Source organism: Dermochelys coriacea, chromosome 8, assembly GCF_009764565.3.
Source record: "Dermochelys coriacea isolate rDerCor1 chromosome 8, rDerCor1.pri.v4, whole genome shotgun sequence".
Taxonomy (NCBI): Eukaryota; Metazoa; Chordata; order Testudines; family Dermochelyidae; genus Dermochelys; species Dermochelys coriacea.
In genome coordinates, this window is record NC_050075.1 from 89,413,444 (window position 1) to 89,435,273 (window position 21,830).

Here is a 21,830-nt window from a genome sequence, read left to right on the forward strand (position 1 = left end):
TGCACTTGCATGCTAAAAATTAAACTTGGTCACTGACGCAGAAGTCAGAGGCTGAGTGATCTCAACCCATAATAAAGTGAAGGAGTGTAACTCAGCTCCTCCATACGTACAAATATATTAATCTCTTAATATACAAATATCTGTATTCAGCAAGTTGCCAATACCAAGCCCATTGTATAGCTGTCTGCAGAGAAAGCAGAATCTAAATTGTCTACTACCTAATTTTTCTGACTTGAGAGCGCAAAGGCATAAACACTAGCTTTGCCTTCTTCATTCCTCTTTATTAAAAATTGTGTGGTTGTGACTATTTGACAGTTTAAGAAACATAGTCTGTTGAACAGGGTTGTGTACCCCCAACTTAGAATGCTCCATATGCCTTTTGACTTTAGAGGCATCATATCACATTAATAGACTAAGTCGGGGTGGGCAAACTTTTTGGCCAGAGGACCACATCGGGGTGTGAAACTATATGGAGGGCCGGGTAGGGAAGACTGTGCCTCCCCAAACAGCCTGGCCTCCGCCTCTATCCGACCCCTCCCACTTCCCACCCCCGACTGCCCCCCTCAGAACCCCCCACCCATCCAACCCCCCCCCCCGCTCCTTGTCCCCTGACCACCCCCTCTCAGGACCCCTGCCCCTAACCGCCCCCGCTGTTCCCCATCCCTTCCCCCCCAGAACCTCTGCTCTATCCAACCACTCCTTGCTCCCTGTCCCCTGACTACCCCCCAGAACCCCCTGGCCCCGGCCACAGCCCCCTTACCATGCCGCTCAGAGCAGCATGTCTGGCAGCTGCGCCGCCTGGCCGGAGCCAGACACGCTGCCGCGCCGCCCAACATAAGCGCGCAGTCCCACCGCCCAGAGTGCTGCCCGCGCGGCCGCGTAGCTGCAGAGGAGGGGGAACAGTGGGGGAGGGGCCAGGAGCTAGCTTCCCTGGCCGGGAGCTCAGGAACCAGACAGGACGGTCCTGCGGGCCGGATGTGGCTCGCAGGCCATAGTTTGCTCACCTCTGGACTAAGTTAATTTTATAAGCAACACATTCTTGAAGGGTGGAACACTACGTACCGCAGTTCAATGGCACATGCACTGCATCCCCAATCCATTTCAAGGACTCAACCACTAATACAGTACCTAGAGTTCTCCTTTAAGAGTTACTCTTTGGGAAATGAAAGTTTAAGTGTACTTTGAAAACTACATAGAGAAGCACGTTTTGAAGTAAATTTGCCTTCTTTAAAGTTCATGAGAGAATCAATCTTCTTGAGACACTATTTGTTCCTGCAAGCTAAAAAAAAAAATACTTACTGGATAAATTCCTTTTAATTGCGCCCTGGAATTAGAAACAAACACTAAGGTTTAGGACCAGGTGAGCATAATTTATATGTAAAACAGGTAACAAAAGCTGACATCTCAATTTGATTGAGAAGACAAGCATCAATACTAAAGAATAAATAAAATTTGACTCCAATCCACCATCCATACTGGTAATTACCTTTATGACACACATGTACATGTTATGGAATCAGTTTTGCTCCTGATTTGAGGAGGACAGAGATAAATAATGAAAAGGATTTCGAGCCAGATAAATCCATTACCTGGGAATGTTGTGTTTACAGCTGACTTGATTGTAAATTGATTAGTCATTTTTAATTGCGACGATGAATCCTTTAAAACAATCCTGAACTTTGATGGTCTATAAATTGATCTAAATCAAGTGACCTACTTTCAGTATTTAAAACCATGTCATATAGTGTGTATGTGTGTACACACACACACACAGGCAAGCTAGTGAAAGACCTAGGGAACACTTCAGGCTGCTTGTGAACTAGTAAGAATCCAGAAGACTTTTAGAAGCAGAAATTGTTAAAACAGAAGGGAAAAAAAATCAGATATACAACAGACCGACGTCTAAAAAAAGAGAAGGGGAAAAGAAAATGCAGTATGTGTTTGTAATACCCATCTCTGGTGGAGGGGGATGGGGACATCAGAGGTGACGGTGGTTATTTGTCAACAACAACATGAGACAATACAGCAATGTTATCATGCTTATGGTTGTTCCTAATGCAGTTACCATAGTGCAATGTTATGTGGTAATAACCTAGTAAATAACCTATGCCACAGCTCTATGTGACATATCTTAATGCAAGCGTTTCCCTTACCTGCACTACACAAAGGAGAAGCCTTTTTTCCCCATGCATGATGGGGGAGTAGCTGCTCTAGGAAAGTTTCTGATTTTGAGGGAAGGGCATATTTTCTCCCTCCAACATCATGTTTTCTACAAGTTCATTCACATTTGCCTTGAGGGCTGCTGGTCCCATTCAGCCATCAGGCAAAGCAATGGAATTGCACAGAGCAGAGGTTTATCCAGAAGTCTACAGAGCACTACTAAGAAAAGTGAGGAGAGCAGTGGTCTAGCTACCCTGAACAGTGTTCAGCAAGGTCAGCAAACCTCTAATTCCACTGAAGTGAGCAATGGAGTTGCGGGGGATGGGGACAGAATGGCAGGGGAGACAAGGATAGGGCATGGTTGAGGAATAGGTACTTAAATGCAATTGATATGAATGGCACCCATTTTCAGAATTTTAATTTATTCCAACCACCTATCGGGGTAGCACCTCTTCCTGTGTTCTTTTAAGGCCAGCTCTTAAGCAATAGGGCAGGGGCAGCCATGGGAGAACACCTCAGAAGGGTCTCATGGAACATCTCCCACAACAAGATGCTCAATGCTTTAGCGTGTGTGCTGGGCACAGTGTTCTTGCCATTAGCCTGAAGCACCTTCTCCCTTCTGTTTTCTTCACCCTGTTGGACTGCAAGAACAACACTACACCATGCTCAGCAGCCCAATAAGCACTGATGGCTCAGGCCTGCTCTCATAACTATAACTCATTCACACTGCTGCTGGACTGAACCCTGAGTGACTAATACCAATACATATATATTTGAACAAAGAAACATGTATATTGACTTCTCTCTGATACATCATTCAGAAGGTTTAAAAACAAACAAACAAAAAAAAACAACCTTACACCAAATAAAGTTTACATTCATTTACTTCACTACAGATACGTAGGGAAAAAATGATTTAAGGCTAAATAAACCAGACCCCAACAACCAGTCAGCCGTTTTCACAACAAATGTAAGGACTACAAAATTGTAAGAGTTCTTACCGGGCTGCGCCTCTGTGATCAGCAAGAAGGAAGAGAGAACAGACACCTAGTCAGAGAATGACAGATCAGTAAACAGACTTGGGTAATATGAGATTTGTCTAATTAAACAGATACAGTGTTTTGAAAAGTGAACTCCCACACTCCCACCCAAATTTGGGTTTTGCTCATTAATGGTGATGACCTTGAACCTGCTTTATATACCCTTTTTAGAGAGTTACAAGACTGTCAGGAATCTTGGGGGTAAACTACATAAAACATTAGGCTCTGGAATCACAGTGGGATGGAAGATGTCTGTTAGGGTGCCTGAAGTACCCAACTTTAGATGTAATAAGTACATCCCTCAGGCATCTCTACAAGCATCTTCTCTCTTCCCTCATTTCTGTGGCACTGGAGCTCTCCCCTCTTCACAACTCAGTTTGAAGTTAGAAACCCCCTTACAAGCACCTTTCCTCTCTCAGGAGTACTGGGCAAGCAGATGGGCTGGTTTGCTTGGCTCATGTTGTCCTCCAGGCTCCTCTGTTCTCAGCTACCATACTCTTCACAATATGACCAGCTCGTGGAGAGCAGAGGGAGAGTGCTGGGAGAGTGCACAATGGAGAAGAGTTGTCTGAACCCACCCACATAAACAGTTTCAAAGGAAAAACCATGGGAGAAAACACAGGAGATTCCTTGAGGAAGCCTGAGAGATGGTATCCAACCTGTGGAGACTTAACATGTATGCATCTGATCTCAAGATCAAGTTCCCTTCCTCTTGTCATCTTTCTTGCATGCAATAACTCCTCGGTTCTTTAGGATCATGACATAAAATAAAGCTGAGTCAATGGATAATTTTTCAGGAAGAGGCAAATTAAAACGATCAAATGCAGTATTTTAATTATTGTTGGGGGTCATCACAACTATAGAGAGAGAGGGAGAGGGAGAACTGAACACTGGTGTGTACGACACATTCCAGTTTGTCCTTGTCCCAAGAAGCCAATGCTCTAGGATAGGCACGGTCCAGACATCAATCTCCCTCTCTCTCTGAGATAGTAATATTAGAGCTACAGGGGATAGTGAATACTCAACATGTTTTATATATTAAGCCTTAAGAGTGTTTTAAATATTACATTTTTCAAAATGCTTCACAATCAATGCTCAGTGCACCTGGGAAGGAGGTACCATATTCTTATCCAAGTTTTACAGATGAAGAAAATAAAAAGAGTTAGAGGATTAAGGGCATGACTCTGAGGTGCTGAGCAACCTTAATTCCCTCTGAGCTGAGATGTAAGAATGCTAGGTATTACCAATATTAGAGTCACTGGAACTCACTGCAGAACTGGGGGCATGTGATTAACCCAGAGTCATGATGAGCTGCTATTAGAACTCAGTAGTTCCAAGCTCAAAGTCTCAGGAACTAAGCACCAGGTCATGTTGAGACATCACCTAGAATACTGTGTGCAGTTCTGGTCTCCCATGTTTAAAAAAGATGAATTCAAACTGGAGCAGGTACAGAGAAGGGCTACTAGGATGATGCGAGGAATGGAAAACTTGTCTTATGAAAGGAGACTTAAGGAGCTTGGCTTGTTTAGCCTAACTAAAAGAAGGTTGAGAGGAGATATGATTGCTCTCTATAAATATATCAGAGGGATAAATACAGGAGAGGGAGAGGAATTACTTCAGCTCAGCACCAATGTGGACACAAGAACAAATAGGTATAAACTGGCCACCAGGAAGTTTAGACTTGAAATTAGAGGAAGGTTTCTAACCATCAGAGGAGTGAAGTTTTGGAATAGCCTTCCAAGGGAAGCAGTGGGGGCAAAAGATCTATCTGGTTTTAAGATTCTACTCGATAAGTTTATGGAGGAGATGGTATGATGGAATAATGTGATTTTGGTAAGTAATTGATCTTTAAATATTCAGGGTAAATAGGCCTAATCCCCTGAGATGGGATATTAGATGGATGGGATCTGAGTTACCCAGGAAAGAATTTTCTGTAGTATCTGGCTGGTGAATCTTGCCCATATGCTCAGGGTTTAGCTGATTGCCATATTTGGGGTCGGGAAGGAATTTTCCTCCAGGGCAGATTGGAGAGGCCCTGGAGGTTTTTCGCTTTCCTCTGTAGCATGGGGTATGGGTGACTTGAGGGAGCTTCTCTGCTCCTTGAAGTCTTTAAACCATGATTTGAGGACTTCAATAGCTCAGACATAGGTGAGGTTTTTCGTAGGAGTGGGTGGGTGAGATTCTGTGGCCTGCGCTGTGCAGGAGGTTGGACTAGATGATCAGAATGGTCCCTTCTGACCTTAGTATCTATGAATCTATGTTGATTTTTAACAGTAAAAATATCACCATAAACAACAAAGGGTGTTCTAGTGATTTCTATAGGAATAAGCTCATTTTGTTCCTTGTTTCTGTAGCACCTGGATTTGTGTCTGCACAATTTTCAGCCACTTTAGCTTCTCTTACACCTTGAGATAAGATAAGATAATTATCTTACTCCAAGATAATAAGATAGAGTTAGAGGGACTTGTATGTCACTGTTCAAATCTCTGACTAACAATTCACTGAAGTACTAAGCTTAAAATAAGATATAAAAATTATCTAGCTTGGGGCACTAGCCTTTCACCTCAAGACCCTGGAGTCAAGGCCTAGGTCAGATTCAAAGCGTACAGCAGTTGGCTGGTTTAATTTTAATCCACATTTGTAAATCACAAAATGCTACAAAGCAATTTGATAGATAATGATTGAAAGATGACAGTTTCTTCTCAAGAGGAAAAGTCAGGAAGGAGGCATCATTGGAGTTCACAGGACCTTTCCATGAGGAGGGAAAAAACCCAGGATTTAAAAAAGATACATTAATTAAGCATAAACCCAAAAGATTTGAAGTGCCATTTAAAACATATATTTAATTTACCAGGCTACAGGAAGCCTTTTGTTAAAAGAAATTAAGTATTTTTGGGTGCTAAGTCAGGTGTCAAATGGAGCCCACATGTTTTAAAGACATCTCAAGTCTCACCCACCTCTACAATGCAGTTTAATGGGTTATGCAATCTATGCAGGGTGTAGTCTCACCCGGAGGCGTCTTTAAACTTTGAGAACACTGCTGAAAACAAGCCACAGACCCCTGGGAAGAGATTCTTCAAACCCAAATCTTGTGAGGATAAAGAAACTGCAACAGACCAGCAACTATTTCAAATAGATGGCACCGAAATACCATGGTGATGAGTACATTATATATACATTTGAGAAACGGAACTGGACTGAGAGGCAGTTGGTTTTGAATGCCAAGGTAACAATGAGGTTAAAAAAAAAAAAACTCTACAAAAGGTTATTTTCAGGAGAGGAATAATTGCCATTAACAGAAAGAGGAAATATTTCCTTGGAATTTTTCAGTTGATTGAAATTAAAATCATGGGGTTTGAGAACATGCTGTACCAGCAAAATGATGACCATATTATCGATAAGGAAAAATACTTGTTAATGTGAGCCAATGTAAAAAGAGTGAGCCCTGAGGGGGGGAGCAAGTGAGCTCCCAGAGGCGGAGCACAAGAAGAATGGATTATGAGGTAGCAATTACCACCCCCCCATTCCCAGCCAAAAAAAGTCTGAACTTGTGGTTCTGGGTACTTCTGTGTCCTTACTACTGTACAGAAGAAGGCAACTCAGTAGCAGAACAAGAAAAGATATAATAAGCCAACACCTTGGTGTATGCTTCAGAGGTATAATGGGGTAGAAAGTTGTACATATTCATAGAGTTTATCAGTATTCTCTCCTAAGTGTCTTCCAATGAATATGAAAGCCCTGGAGAGGTTGTAGAATCTCCATCACTGGAGATTTTTAAGAACAAGTTAGACAAACCTGTCAGGAATGGTCCAGTTATAATGTAGTCCTGCCTTAAGTACAGGGACTGTACTTGATGACCTATTGAGGTCCCTTCGAGTCCTACTTTTTTATGATTAACTTCTATGTTTCTATGAAAATCTCTTCCTTATTTAAAAAGGACATTAAGTCCCAATGAGAACCTTCTGTGTGTGCACCCATCAGCTATGTTACTAGCTTCACAGACCATGTTTGGACAACACAGGATGTTATTTCTTTGCCTTGGATTCGCTTTGGTATCGCTATAACTTTACATGCTGATACAAGCAATAAAGAAGATGCCAGCATAGATCTTCAGCTGCAGCTGACAAGCTTGGTGCAGTGGGTGGGAGTGGGGTCTGCTTTAAGGTACTCTGCAGCTCCCTGATCCTGGGGTTAGAAACTCCAGCAACTTCAGATTCCTTTAAATTGCTCCTAGCTGCCTATGACTCCTAAGTGCTGTACCAGTAGCTGGGAACCATGAGAGCACACTGATGTTCCTGTCCACATCTCCTAGAGCTGCTACATAGGGGTTCCTCCTATGCTGGAGAAATCCACAGAGGGCTGGATTGGCAGGGTTTTTGGCTGCTCTGTGCTGTCAGAGCAAAGCAAAGCAAAGCAAAGCAACCAGAGAAAGGCTGAACATATGGCCCACTGTGTGCACTTGTATATAATTGAATGTATATACATATACAGCATGTGTGTGTTACAGCAGAGATAAGTTAAAACGTATGGATAAAACTAAGAGTTTCATGAAATCAGTGACAAAGTTGAGAGTAAGGTACTACATATTCTTCAAAACCATTAATATTCTTCTCATACCTGCACAAATACCTGAAAGAGACAGTCTCTTTGGGTTAACCAATTTGATACAAAAGTACTAACCATTTTTGAAGACAATACTAAGCTGAATTGTGGTGTATTTACTGCAAATAGTAACTGACAGTTACTGAACTGGGGCAAGGACATCTCCCTTTTTCCTGCCAATACACACACACATTCTCAGTGGTGAGCTGGAGCCGGTTCGCACCGGTTCGCTAGAACCGGTTGTTAAATTTAGAAGCCCTTTTAGAACCAGTTGTTCCGCGAGGGACAACCTGTCCTAAAAGGGCTTCTAAATTTAATCCACCAAAAGTGGTGCCTTAGGCGTCGACTCCACGGGTGCTCCAGCCCCGCTCTGCTTCTCCGCCTCCCCCCGCTTCCCGCGAATCAGCTATTCATGCGGAAAGCCGGGGCAGGCTGAGAAGCAGGCCGTGGCTTCCTGCTCAGGCCCAGGGAGGCAGAGCGGAGGTGAGCTGGGGCAGAGGGGCATGAGGAGGGCCGCCCGCGCCGCAGCAGGTAACCTGGGGGTGGGGGGAGCACGCAGGGGAACTGTTCCCCGCCCCAGCTCACCTCTACCACCCTCGGCCTGAGCGGGAAGCCGCCGCCTGCTTCTCAGTCCTCCCCGGCTTCCCGCCGAACAGCTGATTCGCGGGAAGCCTGGGTGGGGGGGTGGAGAAGCAGAATGGGGCAGCGGGTTCAGAGGAGGAGGCGGAGGCAGAGCGGAGATGAGCTGGGGCCGGGCGCAGGGTGGGGAGCTGCTGGTGGGGGCTCTGCACCCACCAATTTTCCCCGTGGGTGATCCAGCCCCGGAGTACCCAGGGAGTCAGCACCTAAGGTGCCACTTTTGATGTGATCAGTGGGGGAGTGGCTGCTCCCCATGTTCCCCCCCAGCTACGCTTCCCTGCCCCTAGGAGCCAGAGGGACCTGCGGGATGCTTCCTGGGAGCTGCCCCAGGTAAGCACTGCCGGGACTCCCCACCTTACCCCCTGGCAGGTGCCTCTGGCTCTTACGGGTGGGGTGGGTACCCACTACGGTGGCCCACGAGACCCTCTTGCCTGGTTCTGGGAGTAGTCAGGGGACAGGGGAGGGGGTTGGATGGGGCAGAGGTCCTGGGGGGCGTCAAGGAACACAGGGGGGTTGGATGGGGCAGGAGTCCCGGGGGGCAGGGTGGGCAACGATCCCCTCGTGGGGTGAGGAGGGAACCCATTGTTAAGATTTTGACAGCTCATCACTGCATATTCTTAATGTCAAATGTCACATTGGAAGTAGAGGGGGAATTTTTCAGGGACCTATAATCTGTAATCAAGAACAATTAAATTCATTTAAGGTTTTAGAAGCAACTGGTGATGTTCCAAATCAAGAAACATACAAGTTCTTATGACCTCTCTGCCAGATAAGGTCAGGGATTTGAGATGTTCACATTTCTCAGTGTTTGAGATTCTTGTGAAAAAAGAAACTGGAAAAGCCAGAGTACATGTGCCATCATGGCCAGTCATGTCAAATTCACAAAGGAAATAAATGAAGGGATGCATGTTGTTTTTCCACAGTTTTCCAAGGAACCTCCTAATCTGCCTTTGAGGGTTTTTTTGTTTTTTCCTTTGGTGGAGCCAACTGTTATCTTTTTTCCTGTAATAAACACCTGCAACTTACTATCACCATGTATGTGTCAATCAAAATTGAAGTTACTCATGACATATCTCAGAGTTGTGTTTCAGTTATCTAGGTGTTCTGCAAACAGATGGTGTCGGGTTTTGGAACGTCACATGCTATCAGTTGTCAGACATGTCAGAATCACAATTGCCATGGGCATACTCCTGTTGTTTCTCAAAGCTTCACTGTCAGTTTGATGTACAATAAATACAGGACTGTTCAGCTGATGTTTTATGGACTTTTCCCACAACTCTGTGATATTTGTTAAGGAATAGTTGACAATTCCACTCAAGATGGTCTTTGCTAGGTTAGTCCTTTTTCTATTGAATTCAGGAATCTGATAAGATTAAGAATGTTTCATTAATGGAGTAGATGTGATAAATGTATTAGTCCAATGAGGCTTTTAATTGTATGTATTTGTGCAAGTCTGAGAAGAATTTTAATTGTTTAAAAAACAGAGCACTTCAGTAGTTTTAGATAACGAATAGTCAGATTTAACTGAAACCTTAATTGCATATCTCTCAGCCCCCTAGCCCTCCACTCCCCATCATCCCAGTGCCATCTCATATTTTGGTCTTTGCCCTGATCCATATTCTCCCCTTGTTCTGCATGTATTACTTCCATTAAGGTTTATGGGAATTATGTGTACAATGAAGACTAGACCAGACCTCTGTATCTTTGGTTAGCTCATCTATCCTACCATGGGACAAGTCATCTCTCATTTTGCAGCAGGTAGGCCATTTTAAGTATATTAATGCAGCTGTCTATACTGCCCAGCAAAGGAAATAAGTAAAGCAGGAAAAAAACTATGTGAAATTCAACAGACCAGTGACAAAGTCCATTGGCCACTGGGTAAATAAAAGTACCTTAGATAATTAAAGGCATGAATGTTTTTTAAAAGCCAGGAGAGCATTCAAATTCTGATTTAGATTGTCTAATAAAACTTGACTGTTATTTGTGAATTGTTATGCAGACAGCTAAGATCAAGAAGTCCCATATTTCTGGAAGAGGAAACAAAAGCCACATCGAGATCCACCACCACCTGCAATACAGGTGCACTGCAGGAAAGCTCCACATAAAATTTACTGGTTTCAGAGTAGCAGCCGTGTTAGTCTGTATTCGCAAAAAGAAAAGGAGTACTTGTGGCACCTTAGAGACTAACAAATTTATTAGAGCATAAGCTTTCGTGAGCTACAGGTCACTTCATCGGATGCATTTGGTGGAAAAAGCACAGGAGAGATTTATACACACACACACACACACACACACACACACACACACACACAGAGAACATGAAACAATGGGTTTATCATACACACTGTAAGGAGAGTGATCACTTAAGATAAGCCATCACCAGCAGCAGGGGGGGGGGAAAAGGAGGAAAACCTTTCATGGTGACAAGCAAGGTAGGCTAATTCCAGCAGTTAACAAGAATATCAGAGGTTTCAGAGTAGCAGCCGTGTTAGTCTGTATTCGCAAAAAGAAAAGGAGTACTTGTGGCACCTTAGAGACTAACAAATTTATTAGAGCATAAGCTTTCGTGAGCTACAGCTCACTTCATCGGATGCATTACAGAATATCAGAGGAACAGTGGGGGGTGGGGTGGGAGGGAGAAATACCATGGGGAAATAGTTTTACTTTGTGTAATGACTCATCCATTCCCAGGATTTGTTCTTGTGCTTTTTCAGGGAGTTTCTTGAGCAAATGCTGTAGTTTCTTTTGGTAACTTTACAAAAACTAGACAAGCCATTTACAAAACACACTTTGCTTCTCTACAAAAGAAAAAGGACACTAAGCTATCTAAACTACTATATGCCACAAGGGGCCACAACAATGGTTCCCGTAACCCACCCAGCAATATTGTTAATCTATCCAACTATACTCTTAGGCCAGCAGAAGAATCTGTCCTATCTCGGGGCCTCTCCTTTTGCCCCTCCACCCCCACGAACATGATACAGTTCTGTGGTGACCTAGAATCCTATTTTCGACGTCTCAGACTCAAGGAATATTTCCAACACATCTCTGACCAACATATTAACCCACAGAGACCTTCCTGCCAACACTACAAAAAGAAGGATTCTGGGTGGACTCCTCCTGAAGGTCGAAACAGCAGCCTGGATTTCTACATAGACTGCTTCCGCCGACGTGCACGAGCTGAAATTGTGGAAAAGCAGCATCGCTTACCCCATAACCTCAGCCATGCAGAACACAGTGCCATCCACAGCCTCATAAACAACTCTGACATCATAATCAAAAAGGCGGACAAAGGAGGTGCTGTTGTCATCCTGAATAGGTCGGAGTATGAACAAGAGGCTACTAGGCAGCTCTCCAACACCACTTTCTACAAGCCATTACCCTCTGATCCCACTGAGAGTTACCAAAAGAGCATTTGCTCAAGAAACTCCCTGAAAAAGCACAAGAACAAATCCGTACAGACACACCCCTGGAGCCCCGACCTGGGGTATTCTATCTGCTACCCAAGATCCATAAGCCTGGAAATCCTGGACGCCCCATCATCTCAGGCATTGGCACCCTGACAGCAGGATTGTCTGGCTATGTAGACTCCCTCCTCAGGCCCTTCGTTACCAGCACTCCCAGCTATCTTCGAGACACCACTTACTTCCTGAGGAAACTACAGTCCATTGGTGATCTTCCTAAAAACACCATCCTAGCCACTATGGATGTAGAAGCCCTCTACACCAACATTCCACACAAAGATGGACTACAAGCCGTCAGGAACAGTATCCCCGATACTGTCACGGCTAACCTGGTGGCTGAACTTTGTGACTTTGTCCTCACCCATAACTATTTCACATTTGGGGACAATGTATACCTTCAAATCAGCGGCACTGCGATGGGTACCCGCATGGCCCCACAGTATGCCAACCTTTTTATGGCTGACTTAGAACAACGCTTCCTCAGCTCTCGTCCCCTAATGCCCCTACTCTATTTGCGCTACATTGATGACATCTTCATCATCTGGACCCATGGAAAAGAAGCTCTTGAGGAATTCCACCATGATTTCAACAATTTCCATCCCACCATCAACCTCAGCCTGGACCAGTCCACACAAGAGATCCACTTCCTGGACACTACGGTGCTAATAAGCGATGGTCACATAAACACCACCCTATATCGGAAACCTACTGACCACTATTCCTACCTACATGCCTCTAGCTTTCATCCAGATCATACCACTCGATCCATTGTCTACAGCCAAGCGCTACGATATAACCTCCGCATTTGCTCCAACCCCTCAGACAGAGACAAACACCTACAAGATCTCTATCATGCATTCCTACAACTACAATACCCGCCTGCTGAAGTGAAGAAACAGATTGACAGAGCCAGAAGAGTACCCAGAAGTCACCTACTACAGGACAGGCCCAACAAAGAAAACAGAACGCCACTAGCCATCACCTTCAGCCCCCAACTAAAACCTCTCCAACGCATCATCAAGGATCTACAACCTATCCTGAAGGACGACCCATCACTCTCACAGATCTTGGGAGACAGACCAGTCCTTGCTTACAGACAGCCCCCCAATCTGAAGCAAATACTCACCAGCAACCACACACCACACTACAGAACCACTAACCCAGGAACCTATCCTTGCAACAAAGCCCGTTGCCAACTCTGTCCACATATCTATTCAGGGGATACCATCATAGGGCCTAATCACATCAGCCACACTATCAGAGGCTCGTTCACCTGCGCATCTACCAATATGATATATGCCATCATGTGCCAGCAATGCCCCTCTGCCATGTACATTGGCCAAACTGGACAGTCTCTACGTAAAAGAATGAATGGACACAAATCAGACGTCAAGAATTATAACATTCAAAAACCAGTTGGAGAACACTTCAATCTCTCTGGTCACTCGATCACAGACCTAAGAGTGAAAAGAAAAGGAGTACTTGTGGCACCTTAGAGACTAACAGATTTATTAGAGCATAAGCTTTCGTGAGCTACAGCTCACTTCATCGGATGCATCGGATGCTGCTACTCTGAGACCTAAGAGTGGCTATACTTCAACAAAAAAGCTTCAAAAACAGACTCCAACGAGAGACTGCTGAATTGGAATTAATTTGCAAACTGGATACAATTAACTTAGGCTTGAATAGAGACTGGGAATGGATGAGTCATTACACAAAGTAAAACTATTTCCCCATGGTATTTCTCCCTCCCACCCCACCCCCCACTGTTCCTCTGATATTCTTAGGTTTCAGAGTAGCAGCCGTGTTAGTCTGTATTCGCAAAAAGAAAAGGAGTACTTGTGGCACCTTAGAGACTAACAAATTTATTAGAGCGTAAGCTTTCGTGAGCTACAGCTCACTTCATCGGATGCATTTGGTGGAAAAAACAGAGGAGAGATTTATATACACACACACAGAGAACATGAAACAATGGGTTTATCATACACACTGTAAGGAGAGTGATCACTTAAGATAAGCCATCACCAACAGCAGGGGGGGAAAAGAGGAAAACCTTTCATGGTGACAAGCAGGTAGGCTAATTCCAGCAGTTAACAAGAATATCAGAGGAACAGTTGGTGATGGCTTATCTTAAGTGATCACTCTCCTTACAGTGTGTATGATAAACCCATTGTTTCATGTTCTCTGTGTGTGTGTATATAAATCTCTCCTCTGTTTTTTCCACCAAATGCATCCGATGAAGTGAGCTGTAGCTCACGAAAGCTTATGCTCTAATAAATTTGTTAGTCTCTAAGGTGCCACAAGTACATAAAATTTACTAATTAACTTCAAATTGAAGTTGCAGTGGTATAGAGAAAATGAATTTAAAAAAGGTATTTTTGTTATAGTGGGAAGTTTATAGACCAGAACCAAAGCCAGTGTAAGATGCAATAGCTCCACCAACTTCAGTGGAGCGCTACTGAGTTAGGCAAGTTAAGGATCTGGCCCTACATTTTTTTTCTACAATTACAAGGTCAATTTGCATATTGTCCTTCTTAGTTAGCAAGTCCTCTTATAATTTATTTATTTGATCAAGGTAGTATTTTCTTCCATATTAAAAATCAAGATACTTTGTAAAATTTCTTCAACATTTGGTTTCTTTTAATGATAAAGTAAAAGTCCACTTGTTTCACTTCAAATCTATTCAAAACTATTTTGGAAGAAAAAATATTTACCATATACCACAAAAAAACTTAAGTAATAAGAGGTACTGTAAGGTAGCTGAGTGAAGAAAGGGGAGTTCAGCTTCAGAACATGTAGCTAATATGCCTAAATAACTACAACTTATCACTCAGCTTATTTTACAACCCTCTTCTCAGTCCAAACATTAGCCAACAAAACCTCACAAGACTTCCGACTGTCAGGAAAATAATTGTTTTACAGATGGCAATTGAGGCAGAAAGTTCAACGGACTTGGCCAAGGCAATAGGAGGAGTAATTCTAAGAGATGAGACTAGAATTTAGAAGTTTCTCTCTTGAGATCTGGTGCTCAGACCACAAAACTCATTTAGTGTTCAAAACCCTGTGTAGGCCTGCACAATGTTATGGCATGAACGTTTATAACCAAGTCTTTGGCAAGAATACATTCATATTTTGTTAATGTTACTGTAGCAGCAAAGGTTATGCTATAGAACTATTGGTTTCTGCATCATCTGATAACTGGACATGCAATGTAATGTGCATTAAACATACCATAGGTGAAATCCTGGCCCACCCAAGTTGATGGGAAAACTTTCATTGGCTACACTGGGAACAGGATTTCATCCTATAAATCTTTGGGCAAAAAACAACCTCAAACTTTCCTCTTCTCATGCAAGCTAAAGGGGAAAATAATTAAATTTAATGGGAGCTAAACCTAGCTCATTTAAAAAATACTTTTCAATTAAATCCACAGGAGAAAGAATAGATGCCATCATTTGTAAACAATGATATACAGTACTTGCATTTTACATTTCAGTTCTACAGACAAGTGAAAAATGGATAGAGGAAACAGAAAAACACCAAAGCAAAGTATTCTGTTAAAAAAAAAAAGTTATAAAAAAAGTAGAAAAAGAGCAAATAATTTCTTACCGGACTTTTCCTCTAAAAGAATGCAGCCAAAATAAAAAAAGAAAATGAGAAAATAAGATATTTTCTAAAAATAATTACCACATGGAGAAACAAAAGATCTGCATCTATGAAAAGCAGCATTAAAAGCCTACCTGTTAAACGGACAGCAAAGTGGTAATATTTTATACAGTCTGAATATTATTCAGGTAGACATAAGATTATAGTGAAAAACAGTAAACAACAACACAGCACTTTTATTTAAGCCAGAAATGATTACATGCTGTTGGCATAGCTGGCTATTTCTAACTATACTCAAAGCTAATTTTCAACTAAAAGTTTAAATTCTTAAAAGGGTTTATATGACAGGAAAATAAAGTGCCATATTCTACAAGCTTTGACAAATGCAAGAATAATAAAGGATCCAATCTCAAAAAGTTGCAGGCTTCTAAAAAAATAGTGCACCTAAGCTCAGTACTCTAGCATTTTAGGCAGGGGACGGAGAAATAGAGCTCCACGTGACTCAAGGGAGGTGACCACAATTCCCTCTGTTTTATCAGAAGCTCTTCCATTTTTAAAACAACTTTCAACTTTTTCAGCAGTCTTCCGAATCCTATCCCATAGTGAGCTTCAGCTGCTATGCTAGTTAGAAAGAGATTTAAATGGTGCTGCTCACAAACTTTAGAACAATGGTCCATCTAGCTCAGTCTTCTGTCTTCCAACAATTGCCAATGCCAGGTGCTTCAGAGGCAACGAACAGTACATGGCAATTAGTGCCATCTCCAGTTGTCCACTCTCAGATTCTGGCAGTCAGAGGCTAGGGACACACAGAGCATGAGGTTGCATCCCGGACCATCTTGACTATAGCAATTGATGGACCTATCCTCCATGAACTTATTCTTCCAAGATCTCTTTTTTGAATGGTACAACTAAATTTAGATCCCCACTTTTTGTATGTATTGTTTTCCAATGTGCATTACTTTGCACTTATCAACACTGAATTTCATTTGCCATTTTGTTGTCCAGTCACCCAGTTTTGAGAGATCCCGTTGTAATTTCTTGCGGTCAGGGCTGCCCAGAGGGGGCGAGCAAGTGGGAGCCCACGAGAGTGGGAGCCCACAGGGGCCCCCACGAGAGTTTTTGGCAAACATACCGGGAATGAAGGACCCGCCGCTGCTTCTTCCGCTCTGGGTCTTCAGCAGCAATTCGGCAGCGAGGGGTCCTTCCGCTCCATGTCTTTCCACCCGGAGTGGAAGGACCCCCGCTGCCGAAGACCCCAGGCCTCCTGAATCCTCTGGGCAGCCCTGCTTGCGGTCTGCTTTGGACGTAAACTATCCTGAGTAATTTGTATCATCTGCAAATTTTGCCACCTCACTGCACACCCCTTTTTCCAGATCATTTATGAATGTGTTGAACAGCACTAGTCCCAGTATAGATTCCTGGGGGGACACCACTATTTCTCTCTCTCCATTCTGAAAAATGACCATTTATTCCTACCCTTTATTTCTTGTCTGTCAGTCAGTTACTGACCTATGAGGAACTTATCTGTATGGCCACTCCATGGAGGAAATCGGAGAATGCACTCCAAGTTTCCCCAACCTTTCATAAATACACATTTATTTATTTGTCATAAATAAATCTTTTCTGGAAACAACTGAACCTGCTGTATGTGCTGCCATGACTATGGCCACTGCAGCAGCTATGAAACATAATTACACTTTGAAAAAACCCTCATCTCTCTAAATGAGATATTGTCTTCCAGCCTGGGTGTATCTGATTGGTGTCCACTCTGGCAAAGGCAACCAGAGCTGTTAGGTTTTAATGAGGGGTTATATTACTGCACCAGAAAGGGTGATCTATCACCTTGAAGTTCAGAGATCAGTTGTGCAAGGAATAGAAGAAATACTGCCTATGGTTGAGTTTTAATTTCTAAATCAAGAAGCTAACTTTTACAGTGAATGGTGAATTTTTCTTTTATTGAGAACTTATGAGCACGTTGGGCTTATTAACAAGTTCTCTCTGGCAAAGACAGTTCATTTACAAAGATCTGAAGATTCCAATGCAATTGAAAATAATGATTTCAAAAGTTTTCTAATGATTTTGACAGTTTCAAAAAGTTAATACAATTCCTGTTAAAATGTATTATACCTTTATTGGGTTACCCCTGACTAGTCCAGGTTTTCCTAAATATTACCAGGATGTTCGGTTCAGAGAAAAAAGTGATTTATTCAGGTCATTTTTCCTCTACATTTGGACAAAAGGCCATGGAACCTAAATAAAAGTGACATGATTTTCAGAGGTGGGGAATACTGGCATATCCCATGGTTGTCTATAAAATCTGTGAGAGCTCAACACTTCTGAACTTTTATTTAGTTGTTGAAGTATGGAATCAAAATTCTATCTTTTTCAAGCATGCCTGCATAAATTTAGGTCAGGACCCTAAATTGTACTATAAAATATACCCATTTTAGCATAAATAAACATTTCTTAAGACCACTAAAAAACCCTTCATACTTGGGGCTGGACTTTCTATTGTACAAATAGCACGCAACTGGGATTGCCAGTAAAAAAAAGGAAGGAGGCTGGGGATGTAAAACTCTGGTGCATCTGATGTCGTCAGGTGGCATCATCATCATGAACTACTCCAACAAGTAAAGAAACAAATTAAACTACTTCTAAACAGGAAAGAATAGGTGCATTCAAGCAAGCTAGAAAGAAGCATCTATCTGACCTTATTTATGTACTGAGATATTCTAACAAAACAGAATTGAGCGATCATACATTCAAACAGAACAGTTCCGCTGGTAATCTGACAAAACAGAGTGATTAAAATTTAGCAGGAGGCTCTCAGCTGTTCTCTCACCAAATGACTGCAGAGGTTTCATCTCTGCTACATTCAGCCAAGGAAGGTTTTGTTTGGCCTCTCTGCAAGGATACAGTTGACTTTGACAGGACACCATCCCACTGTTAAAATCTGTGATTCTCACCACAAAGCAGAATATTTAACAGTCTTAGAAGTACTTGAGTAGCTGCAGTTTTATTTTTTATTATGAAAAATGTGGCAAGTCACTTTCCATCTTCCTTCCCTAGTAACTGCACAGTTCTTTTTATTTCTATAGATTATATTTATGTTTCTAGATAAGTCTAATTATTCTTTCAGACGTCTTTAAATTGAAGTGTCATAACTTTTGCCCCAAAGGATCAAGGGAGGCAAGAGTAGGAAGCATGTAAACATGGGCATCTCCCATTATCCTTCTAGACACTATCTTTTTGAAAAGAAAATATTAGAACCATGGTTAAGGTAATTAACTTAATGGGTTTTGAGTGAAATAGGGCACACACCTATGGTAGGGGAAAGAATAGCTATATGAGAAATATGTAATGTTGCTAAGAATTAGTAAAGTAAATCCGTTTATTCATGTCTGAATATCGGTGACACCGTAGCAGAATTTTAGGAAGCCTTCACCATCCATTGCTAACTTTGAGTACTCAGCAACTCACCTTCCAGTCATCTGCCACACACCATTCATTGGTTGTCCCCTGCCATGACAACCTTTCACTATCCCTTCCATAAGAAATTTCTCAAGGTTATTACCATCTCTACACCTAATGTGACCAAAGTACATAAGATTATTTGTTTCTATGACAGAATTGAACGATTAGAATTGTACTAACAAGAACCATGTGTGCCATTTCATTTTTAGGCTTGTTTCAGATTGTTGCTCACAACCTTGCCCTACATGCAGACAAAGGATTAACATACAGGGGGGAAGATATGGCTCCTTCTTTTTATTGCAGTCTGCTTCATTTCTGCATGTAAGCTGGACAAGGGGTACAAGATACAGAAATATTGCATGATCAGTTATAACACTGCTTTCACAAACAGAAGAGACACTGTCAGGCCAAATTTGGTTGAAAAAACAATTTTTGGGAAGAGAGGAGATGAACAACAGCTTTTACAAAACTTAAGCCCAGAGCCTTCCATTACTTTGGTTTTTAAATTCCAATGGAAACAGTGGTGTGAAAATGGATGAAATCCTTACAGTGACTAAACAAAAGTAAACTAACCAGTCTATTTTCATTGTCCAAACTCAGGGAAATGCAAAAAGTAAACAAGCTGTACAAAGAGGAAAAAGTGCATTTGTTACCCTCCCAGTTCGGGGGAGGGGTCACCCTCCTGGGCCCACTTCCTGCTTTCCCACTGTACCCCCTTAGACCATTTCAGCAGAGCTCCAAATGCTAAAAGGGACCGGATGCAGGTAAATACCGTACTGACAGTAAATACCACCCTGACATCCTGTCAGGAGGATGTCGACCTGCATCCTGTCCCTTTAAGAGTTTGGAGCTAGGGAGGTTGGGTAGCCATCTGTCTTGGATGGTTTAGACACAACACATCTTGCGTCTTGTCAGGGGGGTTAGACTAGATGATCCTTGCAGTCCCTTCTAACCCTATGGTTCTATGACAAGGAAAATAGACTAGTTCGTTCAGTTTTGTTTAGTCACTATACGGGTTTTATCCGTTTGTACAAGGATGCTGTGCTACAGGTTCAGCTCAGTTTCCTTCAGTTCTGAAAATCCCTCCTAGCTCTTATAGAAGGCTTTTCATCCTTGGATCTTAAAGTTCTTTACAAAGGAGAGCAGTATCATTATTCTCATTTTACAGATGGGGAAACTGAGGCACAAGGTCACCTAATAGGCCAGTAGCAGAGTCAGGAATAGAACCCAGGTCTCATAAGCCTCATTCCAAAACTCAATCCACTAGGCCACACTGCTCTAAGTTAACTATTAAAAAACAAACCTTGTTAAGGAAACTTTTAAAATACATGCATTTTTAACTTGACAGTGTTCTTTTCCCTGAATTGCACTGACAGAATTCAATATCGTGTTTTCCCATGGGAGTGAAACAGACAAGTTGTAGCGGGAGATTAAAAGGAAGATAGTTTGGTTGAATGCAGGCTAAAATCCTTTCACTTTGTGCTTTTGCATTGTGGACATGCACTTGTGTTCAGGGGCGCTGAAACAAATTTTTATAGTGGGGGTGCTGAGAGCCACTGAACCCAAACTGTAAACGCTGTATATGATAGAAACCACTTCAAGCTAGAGGGTGCATCAGCACCTATGCTTTTATCAATATGATCTCATAAATAAAACTACATTCTCAAGGAAGTGTACCTAGTTATCGAACCAGAAAGGGGCTCTAGTATATCGACCAGATCTCCAGGTCATCATCATCAGCAATCTCTCGATTCGAGATTTACAGATGGGTTCTGAGAGAACTCAGGGAGTCCAATCCTGGAACCACAGATCCACCTGCAGTAGGTACAGGCATTTCCTGGTGGGTCAGCTGCCTGCTAGGAGAAAGTTGTTTGTTTTTTTCCTTCCTCCTCTCTCTCTCTCTCTCTCTCTCTCTCTCTCTCTTTTTTTTTTTAGCTTGGAGGGCAAGGCTCTTCACCATGAAATGCCTGATGAAGGATGCAGCACCACTGAGGTCAGTTGGTGGCTTGCTCCTCCCATCTTGTGATATCCGCATTAGTTTTCTTGAGATACACTTTCAGTGTGTCTTTGTAGCATGTCCTCTGATCACCACAGGATCTCTGACCAGGGCTGAGTTGAGAATAGAGGGCTTGTTTTGGAAGGCGAGAGTCTGGCATTCGCACAAAATGTCCACCCCAGCAAATTTGATGTGTGAGGATCATTGCTTCAAGGCTGGTGACATTGGCTTCAGTTATATGGGCCAGATACCCAGCTGCACTATGTCTGCTTTGTGCCAACTTGTCACTGTACTAAGATTGCAGAAATTGAGTAAGCAAGCCAGGGAAGATCACCAGTGTGCAGGGTTGATCCTGCAGTGGGGTACATCCAACGCAGGGTTTACATGACACGTCTTCCTTTTTCAGTGCATCAGGAAAGGGGGACATAGTTAGAACACATATCTGCTATCCAGTCCTGGCCCAAGTATTCACCCCTTCATGGTTCTTATAGGCCAATGTACGTAAGACCAGCCCTCAGGCTAGTTTAACACAACATATGGTGGTAGCTACTAAAGAATCAGAGCAGCACAAAGGAGTGCTTTGTGCCAGCTGTGCACACTGCCCCTTGACTTCTGCTGCATGTATTTTGGGAATGTCCACAAATCTGGACCTATGCCTTTATCTTAGATAAATCCATGAGTGATTCTTCATTTCAGACTGACCACATATAATCCAGTTAATTTAATGTTAATATTTAGGGTCAGATCCTCCAGCTCATGTGAACTAGTATAACTCCATTGAACTGAATAGAGCTTTGCTGATTTACAGTAGCTGATCAGGCTCTTAGTATCTTTCTCTCTCCCATTTCA

General features: G+C 42.6%; 1 protein-coding gene across 4 annotated transcripts in view; it reads right to left on the bottom strand.

Annotated features, from left to right (window-relative positions):
• Positions 1 to 21,830, bottom strand: part of SGIP1 (SH3GL interacting endocytic adaptor 1) — a 184,889-nt gene that overhangs the window by 62,930 nt on the left and 100,129 nt on the right. For 3 of the 4 annotated variants that reach the window (XM_043490671.1, XM_038413191.2, XM_043490670.1), the window contains 3 exons: positions 15,515 to 15,526; positions 3,162 to 3,173; positions 1,300 to 1,324 (listed from right to left, as the gene is read on the bottom strand). In XM_043490671.1, the coding sequence (XP_043346606.1) occupies positions 1,300 to 1,324; positions 3,162 to 3,173; positions 15,515 to 15,526 (49 nt within the window). The remainder of the gene's footprint in view (positions 1 to 1,299; positions 1,325 to 3,161; positions 3,174 to 15,514; positions 15,527 to 21,830) is intronic. The other variant, XM_043490669.1, reaches the window with a different exon arrangement.